The sequence below is a fragment of the Mytilus edulis genome, chromosome 2 (assembly GCF_963676685.1).
Source record: "Mytilus edulis chromosome 2, xbMytEdul2.2, whole genome shotgun sequence".
Lineage (NCBI taxonomy): Eukaryota > Metazoa > Mollusca > Bivalvia > Mytilida > Mytilidae > Mytilus > Mytilus edulis.
The window spans coordinates 1,351,689-1,368,072 of NC_092345.1; the positions used below are offsets into that span (position 1 = coordinate 1,351,689).

Below are 16,384 nucleotides of genomic sequence, written 5' to 3' on the forward strand. Positions count from 1 at the left end.
CAGTGGCATATAAACAAAGTATATCCTAAACACTGCACCAAGAGCATTCCCTACCGCCAGGCTATACGAATAAAAAGGATTTGCTTTACCAACGATATTGCAAAAAAACGTCTTCAAGAACTTCGCGGTCACCTTAAAATTCAATAACTTCACATTCAATGGTGAACACTTCCTCCAAGTTAATGGAACATCAATGGAAACAAAGATTGCCCCGTCTTATGCCAATATTGTTATGTAGAAATTAGAACAGAGATTTCTCAATTCTTCTCTTCAACAACCCCTCTCTTGGTTCCGATTTATCCCGATATTGACATGAAATGACATGAAATGGGACAATACTGAACAAGAACTAAAGGAGTAGGTCCAGTAAGACCCCTTTTTGGCCCCAAAATATAGCAGTTTTACAAAATTGTTAAAATGTAAACTTTTGGTTATTTATTGGACAGTAGAATGCTTCTGCTACATAAATATGGGCTGTTTTTGACAATACAATGCACATATATCGGGTACTAGCACCATTAAGTCATGCTAAATCACTGAAATCTTCACAATTCTAGCATTTTAGTTAAATTTTATACGGTTTTCGTGTAAAACGAAAGTGGCCGCATTCGTGTTCATCCTTTATATTGAAATGCAAGTTGTATTTTATGATAATACATAACATATATAAAGGTTGAGGATGAACACGGATGCGGCCACTTTCATTTTTGACAAAAACCATCTGAAATGTGACATTTTTCTGCATATTTGGTAGATTTTTCATATTTAAGCTTTAATCGGATCGTTTTTAATGACGAAATCAGTCAAAATCTTTCACATTAACTAATTGAATCAAATAAAATAGACACTTAAGTGTTTAAAAAGTAGTCAAAATCTTTTGTCGGATGAACCTGAAATTTGAGGCCAAAATGGGTCCTTATCGGACCTACTCCTTTGTTCATTCATCATGCCAGTGATGCCCATCCATCAAATTCACATATAAAATCTCTGACTCTAAGATCACATTTCTTGACACTACAACGTAATTATGGGATGGTGTTGTAAATGTGTGTATTGGTTATTTCCAAGTAAAGAAATATTGTTATTATTGTATTAAGAGAGTTTATGTAAGTTGTCTGAAGTTATTTCTAGTATTTAGTATATTGAATGAGTAATTAACGTAAGTTTTAGTTTATGTTATTAGCTGTATCGATAACGTCATATATATGGCGCAACTTTGTCATGTATTGTTCAGAACGTAACTGTTGGGTCAATATTTTAAGCGTGAACCCCAAAGTGTTCATTTGTGAGCTCTTAACTGGAAGAATTAATATGTCTAGATTTGTTTATTCATAAGATTATACTATTATAAGCATTTTGAATCGAGGAATCCTACATTTTATGTAAGCGTTTGACGTTATATTTTTCTTCCTGATTAGAATATTACCTTTCGGTGGACCCAAAATTCCAAAAAGTTTTGCCAAATACGGCAAAGGTAATTCTTCCTGGGCTAAAGAAAATCCTAAGGGAGTCACCCATTTTCCCTACCATCACTCATTTTCCGACCATCACTTGTTTCAAGTAACTCAGCCCTACAACAGATGTATCCATCGGATCGCCATCAATGATGGTGATACATGGCTGTGTACATAATGTATATACAACTCGTCTAAACATCAACCCAACAATGTTAGATCTGTAAATTTGCTTTCGCAAATTTTTGGTTCTTCCCTCGCCGGGATTCGAACCCGAATGCGGGACGGCTGCAGTGCAGGCGATTTGGTGTCACGATATCACAGTAGCATGGGTTCGAATCCCGGCGAGGGAAGAACCAAAAATTTGCGAAAGCAAATTTACAGATCTAACATTGTTGGGTTGATGTTTAGACGAGTTGTATATACATTATGTACACAGCCATGTATCACCATCATTGATGGCGATCCGATGGATACATCTGTTGTAGGGTTGTCACTGACTCAGACGTACTTATGAATATAATTATTTTCTGTGACTGTATCTTACATTAATTTGTAGGATCCTTTACTATAGATAATTTAGCTGATCTGTAACAATAACATCTTCATGCCTTATATATCATGTACTGTAGTACGCCGCTAGATTAAAACTGACGTGGAAAGGTAACACATGCCCACCGAAAGCTCTTTTTTTGAGAGCCCAGGTGGTCGTGTGGTCTAGCGGGACGGCTGCAGTGCAGGCGATTTGGTGTCACGATATCACAGTAGCATGGGTTCGAATCCCGGCGAGGGAAGAACCAAAAATTTGCGAAAGCAAATTTACAGATCTAACATTGTTGGGTTGATGTTTAGACGAGTTGTATATACATTATGTACACAGCCATGTATCACCATCATTGATGGCGATCCGATGGATACATCTGTTGTAGGGTTGTCACTGACTCAGACGTACTTATGTATATATATATATATATATATATATATATATATATATATATATATATATATATGTATATTTAAAACAAACTTTCGAAATCTAGATCTCAAATGTAAAACAATTCAAACGAGAAATTTATAACGGCCTAATGTACAAAAAAAGACGATAAAAATATCTAGCACGGCAACAAACGCCAAACGACCACTGAATTACGGGCACCTGGCTTGGGACTAGCTTGGGGTCCTGGCTAATCTTGTCAGTACGACGCGCAGCTAGATATCGGGCCGGGATACCAGGCTAGCTTGGGACAGGTACATACATTCAGCATGTGGCGAGGTTAAAAATGAAGGTCAATAAAGGCCAATTAAGTTACTGCACACATTCCTGCAAGATCTTATTTATTCAATATACTTGTATACAAAAAACAGTTTGCAGGAAAACTGGATTCAATAATACTGTCTGACCGGTCCACACGGTAATAAATAATAGAGGCTGAGACTACTATAGTAGTAGTCTCAGATGGAGATAAACAGCGTAGGGAGAAAATGACAGATATTTTAATTTCTGTCTTTTGCAAATACGCAATCAAATTTTTCAATCAAAACTTTTGCTATAATTTCCTAAACATTCGCTCTGTATTGGTTTATTTTTTCGGATCTTTCACTTTGCGTATTTAAGGCAATAGAAAGTTAAATTAATTTGGGCTTAAAAGGTCTACATCGCCGCATGGATTACTCTTACAGAACTGAAATGTTTGCAGCACATCTGCTGCAAACTTGCTGCAGGTCTTCTGCAAACAAAAAGCTTGCAGGAACCCTTTGAATAATGTTTGAAAATGTTTTCTAACAGCTAGTTGAAACCTGCAGCTTTTTGCTACAAGCTTGCAGAAACAAATATTTTTGCAGTAAGATTGCAGGAAAAACTAGAATATAAGGGATGTTCGCAGCTAGATTGCTATAATATTTGTCAATTTTATATGTTTGCATGAGCATTGCAACTTGAGAAACTACATAAAACGACTGAGCATGCATATTGGTAACTTCCTGGAAGATAAAGATTTGAAATTTGAAAATATTGGTGTTGTTTGTGTCATGAACTATATTAGTCACGTGATATTAGTATGCAGGGCGGCTTTATAGTTTGTGTCATGAATTATATTAGTATGCAGGGCGGCTTTATAGTTTGTGTCATGAACTATATTAGTATGCAGGGCGGCTTTATAGTTTGTGTCATGAACTATATTAGTATGCAGGGCGGCTTTATAGTTTGTGTCATGAACTATATTAGTATGCAGGGCGGCTTTATAGTTTGTGTCATGAACTATATTAGTATGCAGGGCGGCTTTATAGTTTGTGTCATGAACTATATTAGTATGCAGGGCGGCTTTATAGTTTGTGTCATGAACTATATTAGCAATTTAACAGATTAGTTTTAGAAGACATTATTTGTAAGTCATGAACTATATTAGTATGCAGGGCGGCTTTATAGTTTAGCAATTTAACAGATTAGTTTTAGAAGACATTATTTGTAAGTCATGAACTATATTAGTATGCAGAGCGGCTTTATAGTTTACAAATTTAACAGATTAGTTTTAGAAGACATTATTTGTAAGTCATGAACTATATTAGTATGCAGGGCGGCTTTATAGTTTACCAATTTAACAGATTAGTTTTAGAAGACATTATTTGTAAGTCATGAACTATATTAGTATGCAGGGCGGCTTTATAGTTTAGCAATTTAACAGATTAGTTTTAGAAGACATTATTTGTAAGTCATGAACTATATTAGTATGCAGGGCGGCTTTATAGTTTAGCAATTTAACAGATTAGTTTTAGAAGACATTATTTGTAAGTCATGAACTATATTAGTATGCAGGGCGGCTTTATAGTTTAGCAATTTAAAAGATTAGTTTTAGAAGACATTATTTGTAAGTCATGAACTATAGTAGTATGAAATGGGGTCAGTCCGCCACCAACCCGCCACCGGAAGTCACGTCACAGCTAATCCTCTTAACTATGACGTTAAATCTTGTCTATAATCTCTTAATCCTCTTAACTGCTACTTAACATCCGGGTTATAATCCTCTTAACTGAAGTGGGTTAATCTCTTAATCCTCTTAACTGCTACTTAACATTCGGGTTATAATCCTCTTAACTGAAGTGGATTAATCTCCTAATCCTCTTAACTGCTACTTAACATCCTGGTTATAATCCTCTTAACTGAAGTGGATTAATCTCTTAATCTTCTTAACTTGTACTTAACATCCTGGTTAAAATCCGGTGGGGAAAAAAATTAACGGACATGTTTTTTAATCCCCCCTACCCTCCTACGTATTATCTTGTAAACGTGGCATACACGTTGAGACATGCACGTTAACATCCTAAAGTTTAATCTTGTAAACGTATAATCTAAATGTAAAAAGTTTATAAACTAAGAAAAACGTTTACTATATAGCATACATCATTAGTAATTTCATAAGAACAAACACTATGAATCTCCAAAATTTTAATATGTATACACTTTTAAGAGAAAGAGAACTAACAGGGAAGATCAGACGATCACGAAGAGGTCCCAAAAAGACTGCAAATTTGATAAGGAACAGGGTTGATAAACTTCATCATGAAGAACTATCTCGGTGTCCAGTAGAAACATGGCTTCTGAAAAACGGTTACATTGTTTGTATTCTATACAACTTTGAACACCACCCAGAGTTTATTGAAGATCTATATTTTTGTGGATATTACTTTGATGCAGTGTTAGCAGACTACAAGTTTATGGATCCTGTCAACTACCAATAAGAAAAAAATCCATGTATATCATTTACATGTGTACATTGAACGGTCCTTTTAAGGACCAACAAATCATTCAAAAAGAGTCTATTATTGTTGTACATGATCAGTTCGTTTTTCTTCTCCAACGAATATGAAATATCTACAAAAGGTGCACAACTTGTTTATTTTCGAAGAAAAGAAAACTAGATTGTATATTTTATTACTTTCAATTGATAAACATACATTATTTCAACTAAAACAACAATATGATAACAAAAGTTTTCATATTGAACATTGGAAATTACATCTTCTTAATGAAATTCTACTATAAAATATAGACATATATATATATTTTGTGTATTTAAAAAAAATATATTTCGAGTTAAGATGTCAGAGAGGATGAGCACAGAAAACCTTCAAACAAAGTGGTGTTTTTTCGGACAGAATGTACCAAAAGCAGAGATCGTGTATTTTTGTCAGATGATAATAGTTTTCATAATTGTTATTGTGGCAGTTGTTAATTTATCAACACAAAAGGGGAGTATAGAACTATGGGTTAGTTTATTAAGTGGTTGTACTGGTTACATTTTACCAAACCCTTCTATAAATAAAATATAAATGAGATTCACATAAAAAGAAGGGAGGAAAAAAAGTATTCGAGTAACCCTCCTTCTAACCACGTGACCGAAACGTTCAACATACGTTTCTTTTATCTCTTAATGAATCATCATGAACAATTTAAGCCGCTACCACAACTATAAAAGCACACAGTTATATCAATGGCACAGGCACAGGTTGATTTATCCAAGGAGGTGTACGGTTGTGACTTTGATCACTTGCATACTGATTTATTCAAGAAACAGATCGAGTGTTTAATTGATGAAACAACAAAAGTGGTGGTGAAGAAAAGAGGAAAACATACTCGAATACAGCTTGTTGTTAAAGGGAAAAAGATTCTGATCACTAAAGAAAATTGGACGAAACTGTGTTATCTAAAGGACAGCATCTTATTTCTTCATTCATTTATAGACGAACACTGATAGTACAATGGTGGCAATTAAAGTTGGTATGGAAAAAAGACTGCTTTCAACTATATTACTGTTTTCTTTTGCTGAATTATTGGATGAAATGGTGCAACAATTATCAAAGAAGTTTTGTCAGGGATGCAAAGTGGAACATGGATCACAACATAGACACGAATGTTTGATGGATAGTGAACTAGATAAACTCGAAAAACATTTTGATCAGGCGTTCTGTGAGTTTAAATACAGTCACATACTAGGAAAATACAGAGAGAATGTGAGAACATTGACCTTGGAAAATAGTGTCGTTTTAAACTTTTTCATTCTTCATGTTTTGTTCATGGACACGCTTCGATCAGAAAAAATGAAAGTGAGTGTTTATAATTTAATGGAAAGGAAATTAAAACTTGAAGGACGTTTCACACAGTAATATTGTATTTTGTGTAAATATATGTATATTTCATTGAATAAATTTATATTGATGTGGAATTTTTCGTTGTGTATTTATTTTCTGGTAAAGATACAAAATGTTATATCATTTCATTAGTTTTCGTATTCATTCGTATATTTCCGTATGTATATATATTTCCGGTAGTATTCGGAAACATTCGTTTATTTCCGAATGTAAAGTAATTTCCAATCATTTCCGGAATTGTTCGTTGATATCTGCTTTTTCATTCCGGAATTATTGGGTTGATTCCGTATTTTACTTCATTGGTTGCATTTTATTGTGTACTTCATTTCTTTTTTCTGGTTATGTATTTTGTTTCTTTTTTTTCTCTTGATGGTGATGTATTTTGATTCTTGTTTCACTCTCTGGTGGTATATTTATTTGTCAAATAAAATAAACCAAAATAATTAGAAACATCAGTGTATAAAACAAACACATATCTCGAAAAATAAACACAACGACATAAGACAATTAAGGTGTAGACAACAAACAAACAAACAAAAAAACAATGTGTGAAGACCAGGAGAAAGTGCTTTTACCATTTCAGTCACCGTGTTGTATACAAATAGTTGGACCTACTCAGTCAGGAAAAACCATGCTTACATATAAAATACTAGCTCAATCTGAATACCTATTTACAAAAACACCAAAGAAAACCATTTATTGCTACTCTGCATATCAGGATTTGTTTTCAGAGATGGAGAGGAAAATTGAAAACATAACTTTTCACGAAGGTTTACCAACTAGTGAGGAAATTGATAAATGGTCAGAAAATAAAGAACATATGATTCTTTGTCTTGATGATTTATTGTGTCAAGCTGCAAACTCTAGTGATGTTTTAAATCTTTTTACCGTTAAATCTCATCATTGTAACATATCAGTTTTGTTTTTGATGCAAAATCTTTTCCCTCCTGGAAAATGCATTCGTACTATTTCGTTAAATGCGACATACATAATCTGTCTTAAAAACCAACGTGACAAACACCAGTTATCAGTATTAGGAAGGCAGATTCTCCCAGGTCAATTAGACTATTTCATGTCAGTTTATGAAAAGGCAGTTTCTTTAATATATGGATATATTATTATTGATTTGTCAACACACACAGATAAAAAATATTTATTGAGAACAAAAATTTTCAAAGGAGAAGATCCAGTAATTTTCGTTCCGAAATGAGTAAACAAGTTTTAGCCCATGTACAAACTAGTGCTAAGGAAGAAATTTCACCCCAGGAGGATATTAAAACAGAAAAAGATAGTTCAGATGATTTGAACACTTTGATCGAGTTAACCATACCAGTGAAATACAGAGAAAAGGCAAACACACTATTGCAATTTCTTCAGAGTCAGTCTACAATAAGTTGGAACAAACATGGAAAAGTTAAGATCAACAACGAAACTGTACCAAACTCTCATATTGTTGACTTATTGCGGGATGTTGTCATTCCTTATGGATGCAAACAACTACCAAGTGGAAATGAAATATTTTATGATTTTCTTAAAAATATTCACATACCTATGGGACTAATTTTAAATGGAATGAGAAAACAACTGGTTCAATCTGATATACAAACAACAGAGGAAAATGAACAATTAGCTGAAAGTGAACCAGAGAAAAATAAGAAGAGGAAGATTAATAAACTTTTTGTTAGGAGGGAACTCTCGAGACTGTTTGAAGAAAAACCTAAACTAAAATGGAAAAGATTCAAACTATAGCATCATTACTAATGAACAATTGATAAAATATGTTATTTTCTATGTCAAAATAAAGATGGATAAAAAAGTGTTTTTTGGTTTTTCTTTTAATTTTATTTCCATGTTACAATCTAAAAACTAACTTGAGTTGTTCCATATACTTTAATGTAAAAAATAAATCATTAAAAAAAACAGCAGAAAAAAACAATAAAAAAAACAACAACAAAAATACTTTCAATGTACAAAAAAAACCATAATATATATATTTTTTTCATTTTCAGGTACAACCCCAATATTATACACTTTGATTTGATAAAAAAAAACCTATAAAAACTATTCTTATGATTACTTTTAATAAGACTCTTGTAGTTGTTAGAAGTAACATCTTATCAAAATAACCTGAGTATGAATGAGGAACTAGATTCTCTCCTGAGTAAATACTATTATGACGTTGGAGGACCAGCTTCATATGCTTCTGCCGAAAAACTATATCACATTGTAAATGCAGAGGGCAAAAAAGTTGGAAGATATAAAATAAGACGGTGGTTAAATTCACAAGATAATTACAGTTTACAAAAAACACCTCGTCGTTCTTTTAAAAGAATAAGAGTTTACACTACGGGGATGAATAATTTGTGGGATGCTGATTTAATGGACCTAAAACAATTTTCAAAAGAAAATGAAAATTTCAAATACGTATTAGTTGTTGTTGATTGTTTTTCACGCTATCTTTGGTTACAACCATTGAAAAATAAAACGGGAGACGAAGTCACCTCTGCATTTAAAAAGATTTTCACTGAGGTAAAACCAGAAAAAATTCGAACAGATAAGGGACAAGAATTTCTAGCAAAAAAGACACAATCGTTATTTAAAAGTAACGGTGTCCGACATTTTTCGGCTCAAAATGAACTTCATGCAAATTATGCTGAAAGGGTCCTACAAACTATAAAGAATAAAATTTTTCGCTTTTTCACAAAGAATAGAACTCACAGATATATTAACAACTTGCAAAATTTTGCAAAAAGCTATAATGGTACTCCACATAGAAGTTTACAAAACATTGCACCTAAAGATGTTAATTCTGTCAACGAAAGTATTATCTGGGGGGAAATGTATTTAAGAAGTAAAACAGAGAAGAAACCAAAAGAAATAAAAGTACAAACAAACAAAAAGAAACGGAGGAAAAAACAATTCAAATACAAAATCGGGTCTTTAGTTCGACTGTCAAATATTGCTCATATTTTTGATCGATCCTATAGCCAAAGATGGACGGAAGAGATATTCAAAGTGGTGCAAAGATTCAGACAACAAAATATTGATCTTTACAGGCTTTCAAATATAAAAGGAGATGAATTTATAAGGGGGACCTTTTATGATAGTGAGCTCCAAAGAGTAGAGAAAGATGAAAATAGTCTTTGGATAATTGAAAAAATTATAAAGAAAAGAAAAAGACGATGAAAAACTGAGTACTTGGTTCGTTTTCAAGGGTGGCCTCCTTCGTATGACGAATACATACCAGCAGAACAAATTCAATCTTTATCATAATGGAACATATAATTTTCATTCGAAGTGATCAATCAGATGCATATTACCCTAATAATTCACCGTTCAAGTTCAAAGTGTGTTTAAATGAAGTTTTACAATTACAAGGTGAATGGAAACTGGGGATATTAGATTTTTACATTGATCAAAAAGTTACAAAAAAGAACAATCATCAATTATACTTGTTTTGTGATGTATGCAGTGGAGTAAATGTTTTCCCTAATATACAATATTCACTTTTGAGAAGAATATTTCCCACGGATATGAGTATATGGAATTATATTTTTTCTTTTCCAATATATTTACCAGTAAAGAAAAACGAAATTCAAGTCTTAGAATTTCTTATAAAAGACGAACACGGAGAAAACGCTTCATTTTTGAAGAATAATTTGTCGTTTACACTACAATTTATACCAAGCTTATTTTAGCGCAGATATGACAAATACTGATAAAATGTACATTCCTAATGTTAATCAATGGACAAGATATTATCAGAATGTAGTTAGTGGTCAATCAAATGCTTACGTAAATCATATGAAATCTGGATATAACAAAGGATCGCAATCGGGATCATTTATGATACCAATTTCGAATAAATCTTATCCAATTCGTGCAGAAAAAGAAAACAATTTTGTTGTGCGTTTAGTGTCACCTAGTGAACAAATTGTAAATCAAGCAAAAGAAAAGATAAAAATTGACGATGAGAGTATAAATAAAACGGACAGAAAGAGAAAATATCATCATTCGCCACAAAGCAGAGGAGGTGAAAAGAAGCCGAAGAAATCGAAAAAAGATAAAACTGTTAAAAAACATAAGGGGGATATATTTTCAACATAATGTCCTTGTTAACAAAAGAGAATTTTATTGAAGCACAACCGTCAGAGTTACAGATTTTTGAGATACCCCCATACCAAGTAGGTGTTGAAAGTATAACATACGAGGAATGCAGACCTGTTAGTCAAATAACCGCTTACAATCCTATAGAATTCGATCTATGTGCAAACAATGGTATGGACTATATTGATCTTAAAAGATCAAAACTATACGTGAAATTAAAAGTGAAAAAAGCAAATGGTGAGGATTTACAAGATGGCGATACGGTAGGACCTGTGAACTTATTTTTACAGTCGCTTTGGTCGCAATTGGATGTTTATATACAGGGACAAATGGTAACGTCTAGTAATACGTATTACCCGTATAAATGTATGATGAAAACGTTACTGCAGTATGGCCAGGACGCAAAGAGTACACAATTATCTTCTAGTTTATACTTAAAAGATAGATATGGTCACATGGATGAAATATCGACAAACACTGGACTGTATGAACGCAGAAAATTTATTTCTAATTCAAAAACATTAGAAATGGAGGGACCAATTTTTTCCGATATCTTTGAGATGGATAGATACCTGTTAAATATGTTATCCCTTAAACTAAAACTATACCGCAACGATCCAAGTTTTTGTTTGATGTCTGGAGAAATTGACACCAACTACCATATTTCTTTGGAAGATGTCGTGATCAAGCTTTGCAAGATCAGACCTAACCCAGCTATAATTGTCGCTCATTCAGAAGCTTTAAAGACAACAAATGCTAAGTATCCTTTCACAAAAACTATGATGAAAAATTTTACAATCATGCAAGGAAGCACCTCGTTAATCGTAGAAAATGTTTTCCAAGATGTGAAACCGAAAAGTATTGTGCTCGGATTGGTTTCTTCAACTGCTATGTCTGGAGCATATACAAAAAACCCATTCAACTTTATGAATTATGATTTAAAACAGGTGACTTTGTTTTGTGATGGAATACCAGTTGATGGCATACCACTCAAACTTGATTTCAACGAGAAAAGTGGTGCAACGAACGTTTCTCCTTATGTAAAAATGTTCGAAACACGAGGAAAGTGGATGTTGGATACGGGGAATGAAATAACACGGGCTGAATTCAACAATGGATATATACTTCTATGCTTCAACTTAGAACCATTCTTTTCGGATACCAAATATCTTTCACTACTGAAGCAGGGAAAAATACGATTGGAATGTCAGTTCGGTACTCCATTACCAGAAACAGCTGCCTTACTGATTTTAGCTGAAAACTATGGATATTTTGAAATAACTGAGAATCGACAAATAAAGATTGAACACTAACATTTCCATGTAAATTGAACTTATCATGACTATAACTGTTTGTTTTTATTGTGTACATCTATCTTTTTTGTAATGTGTGTTTTACTAATAAATATATTCAAATAAACGAAAACAAACAACTGCGTTCATTGATACATTATGTTTTATTTCAATCAGACAGGATGCAAAAAAAAAAAAAAAAAAAAAAACAGGAAGAAAGAAAATATATATGTAAAAATACAATACATGAAAAAAGTAACCCAATTACCCTCAAACATACTAACGAAAACTATATACAATAAGTTTTAATAAAAAAATATGATGCATCTACAATCTCCCTCACTATATGTAAAAATCATATTTAAATCACCACAAATTTTGATATACAAAAAAATCCCCACTTCGTTCTCTTGTTATAAATACAAAAAGAAAAAACAAAACAAAACAAAACAAACAAACCCCCCCCCCCAAAAAAAAAAAATTAATGAATATTTAAATTTATAATTAAATACATATAAACAATAACCCTCAAATGAACAAATAATAACATCCCTCAATATATGTTAAATTAGTATTTAAATCACCACAAATCTTGATTTAGAAAAAAAAAATTCAACAAAATAATATCACAAATACGAAATAGTTATAACAAATAGAAAATAACAAATAAGATTTGAAATGTCTTTAAACGTTTGACATGATGAATGTTTATATGTTATCTTTATGTCCAAAGGCTCTCGTTGTCACACCATCATTTAAAATCCATCTTTTATCATCAAAAGGAACTAATGATTTTTTATTAATAGTTTTGGAATATAAAACATGGCTTTCGCTTCTTATAATATTCATTTCAGAACGTGTAACAGTTTTATCGAAAAGACAATTTTTATACATTTCATGTTTAAGTTTTCTGGATGCAGTTTTTGTTACTCCTTTTGCAGTATGCTTTTCTCCACCTTCAAAAGAAAATGAATACATCTTCGATCTCAGTCCAACAAATTCACTTATTGGGGTTCCACTTGTTTCATCCTTGAATTTACCTATTACTTTTTTATTTTCGATATCATGTAAAAAATGTTCTGGTGGATAATCACTCGTATCGTACATATCTTGATATTGATGCATATCTTCATACACATCTTCCGTTTCAACGTGATATAAAAAGCTATCAGTATCAGAAAAACACACACGAATTTTATCACCATACAGAGATTTCATATGGTTATAATGAAAATCGTACATCAAAAACTTGGATAAGTCTAAAATGCAAAAACCTACATATATTGGTTGTTTCATTAAAACATTCACACGTTTTTTCTCTACTGCCACCAAATTTTCGTTAAATATTTTGCAAGATGCGTAGGATGGTTTCGCTGTTTCTTTGTTAAGTTTCTCTTCCGTGTGACAAAGTTTTACATCTTTATGCTTGCGTGTATTGAGGAGAGTTCGACCAAAAATTGAATTATTCATCAGCTTATATAAACATTTTTCAAATTCATTCTTTGCATTTTTCCTTTTTTCTGTGTTAAAGTCTATATACTTCTTCAACCAGGGACATTGTTTAAACTTGAGTACTCTATGTATCTTTTTGATCTTCAATCCTAACTCTACGTATAGTTGTAAGTTTCTATAATGCACTATGTACTTTTCCTTGTCATATAGGTTAGGAACGAGTTTTTCAATCTTTGTTAAACATTGTTTTCCAGTTATATTTTGCAATAATTCCTTTGAATACGGAGATAAATGTTCTACTTGAATATGCTTTCTTTCTGGAGCTAAGGGAAAATCCGAATGAGAAGAATGAAGTGACGTAGGATATTCAAGGTCAACTTCGAAAATGTATCCGTCTGAACCGTCAGCTTTTAATTTTGTGATATCTAATTTTATTTTCTCCTCCTCGGTAAGCCAGTTGAAGTGACCATACGGGAGACATTGAGACATGCTCCAACCGTATAAATTGTTTGCGTCTAAATAAGATAAATAGGAAGTAGGTTCAGTTGGTTCATACGTATCGAATAAGTATGGATTGTTTGCTTTAGCATATCGATGAAAAATACTAGATACACCGCCTCGTATTCCCTTCTCTACAAACAACATCATATCTATATCAGTGATTAAATCGAGTACAATTCCAGTTTTCTTCAACATGGCACTCCAACTAAATCCGGGGGTGGTGAAATAATGACACGGATCCAAATCATAGTCGTGTAAAGAAATGTCTCTAAATTTTTCAAAAACATCTGCCAATAGAGCTACATCCATTTTAAGATACACATCGGAGTATTCCCCTAATGTTTTTACTTTCAGTTTGTCCCACACTGTTTGCGCAAATTGATAATCTTCATCAGATATGTGAGTGTCTCCTAATTTGTTAAAAAAATCTTCTTTGGATGGTAAACAAGGTTTTTCGAATTTCTGCTCGGTATCGACATAATCATAGGGGAATACTCCTTTTCGTAGCAATAGAGAAAATACATCTGGATCCGGAAAAGTTTTAGATAAGTAATTGAAATGTTTTTGTCCTTCGTCAGCTAGATTTTTTGTTAAAGTTGCTAGTGAACTGTTTAAAAATTGCAAAGAATCGATAAAACGAAGATTTCCTATAGAAAATGACATATATTTTTCTTTGTTGTGTGGAATAACAGTGATGTCTTGTTCCTTAAACTTTCCTATTTTACTCATGATGAGATTTGCATCAAATCCTTTCAAATTATGAATAACAACAGGTATAAATTTCGGTATTTTGATTTGTAAATTACAGTTATTACAAGAAATGCCCCGAATGGACCCAGTCACGTGATCGTGTTCTTTGACTTTGTAATTTTTGCTGCTGAAAGCTTTTTTACATACATAACATTTTTTGGCATATTTGTAGTCTAGTTTATCATACTCAGTTATTATCATTGGTTCGATGCGGTTAAGTATGTCTCTAATTTCTTTCTCCTCTTCAAGAAGACGACGGATAAAGTTCTCCACAACATCAGGTCCACGGTATATGACGGGTGGTTTGTCGTATCGCTTATCAATTGACACTCTTTGATATCCAAAACTGTACGGTTCCATTTGTTGGTATGTAGTTGTACTTGACATGTTTGGATTCGGATGACAAATATCGACTTTCCTTGTTAAACACTCAAAATCAGCATAGATTACAAACGGAATTCGGGCGGTTTTCGCATATTCTTTGAATTCCAGAACTTCTCCCTCCTTGGGAAGTGTAATTTTCTGAAAATCAAATTTTCCACAGTCTGCTTTATGCCTCTCTAGTTTGCATTTATCAGTAAATCCTTGCAAACAAAGATAACAAAAAAAATGTTCTTCGCGATGTTTCTTTGTTCTCGATAAAAACCTGTTAAAGTTGTTTATCAGCATATAGTGACTTTTGTTGTTTTCTTTAAAATATAACATGTTCACATGATGACAAAAGGTTTTCTTTGTGATGTATAACGGGTAGATTTCTCCTTCTTCGTATCCAAAAATGTTAACTGAGATAGTGTTATTCTGTTTTTCGAATTGCGATATTTGAGATAACGGAGTTGGATACTCGATACCAGTCATGTTAACCGAGTTAACAAATGGAACATAATTCTCTACGTTTTCTGGATTTCGTTGAAAGTTATGCATACTGGAAAGAACAGTCCATAAAAAACATTTGTTGTCCAAGTTCTGAATGTTGAGTATACAGTTCGATCTTTTGAGTGATGTTGGTAGTTCCAAATAACTACCTCCTTTTAACGGTTTGTACTTTGTAACGCACAGATTGAGTTGTAAAACCTCTTCAAGTTGCCATCCACTCCCATTCTTGATGAATTCTTCGAAAGAAATGAATACTTTTTGAAATCCTTTATTCAACTCATGAGGTATTTCACTAACACCAGATTGTAAAATGGTACTCACTTTACTATTGAAATGCGGTTCAGCTTCGTCGTATTTTCCATCTGGTGAATATTTAATCATTCTTACATGTACACTTATATAAAACTTTATATTATTTCTAAGAAGCCTGTCCTCTAATATTTGCACAATATCCACTTGTTTTTCTTTGAAAAATAACATCAAGTCATATCTTTCTTCGTTGTTGCTGGGTTGTAATTGAATATTTTCCACACCATCGTTCAGAGCTGTTGTTGTTAACGATCTTTTCTCTCTTGCATTGCGTACTCGTTCCTCGGGAAGTTGGTCAACATTTTCTATCCTCTGGCGTTTACGTTGGGGTTGTACGTCATCTTCCTTCTGTACGCTTTTCTTTACATCATGTTTTCTCTTCATATGTTTAGTTAAAACATCTTTTCTTTTCGTGGTGAAACCACAATGTTCACATTCATAGTTTATATTCGAATGGTTCTGTTGATGTCGAATTAAATTATCTTTTCTTGCATACTTCAT

General features: G+C 32.7%; 2 protein-coding genes across 2 annotated transcripts; one reads left to right on the forward strand and one right to left on the reverse strand.

Moving 5' to 3' along the window:
- The first annotated feature begins 10,705 nt into the window (after positions 1 to 10,705).
- LOC139510398 (uncharacterized protein F54H12.2-like) lies at positions 10,706 to 12,019 on the forward strand. The gene has a single exon (XM_071296980.1). The coding sequence runs from the start codon at positions 10,706 to 10,708 to the stop codon at positions 12,017 to 12,019; it is 1,314 nt and encodes a 437-aa protein (XP_071153081.1).
- Positions 12,020 to 12,706: 687 nt separating this feature from the next.
- LOC139510399 (uncharacterized) lies at positions 12,707 to 16,384 on the reverse strand. The gene has a single exon (XM_071296981.1). It carries the CDS (start codon positions 16,382 to 16,384, stop codon positions 12,707 to 12,709), a length of 3,678 nt encoding a protein of 1,225 aa, XP_071153082.1.

Bases quoted from the DNA above. Each gene is read 5' to 3' on its own strand.
- LOC139510398 (XM_071296980.1), top strand. From the start codon at position 10,706: ATGTCCTTGTTAACAAAAGAGAATTTTATTGAAGCACAACCGTCAGAG.
- LOC139510399 (XM_071296981.1), bottom strand. From the start codon at position 16,384: ATGAAGTATGCAAGAAAAGATAATTTAATTCGACATCAACAGAACCAT.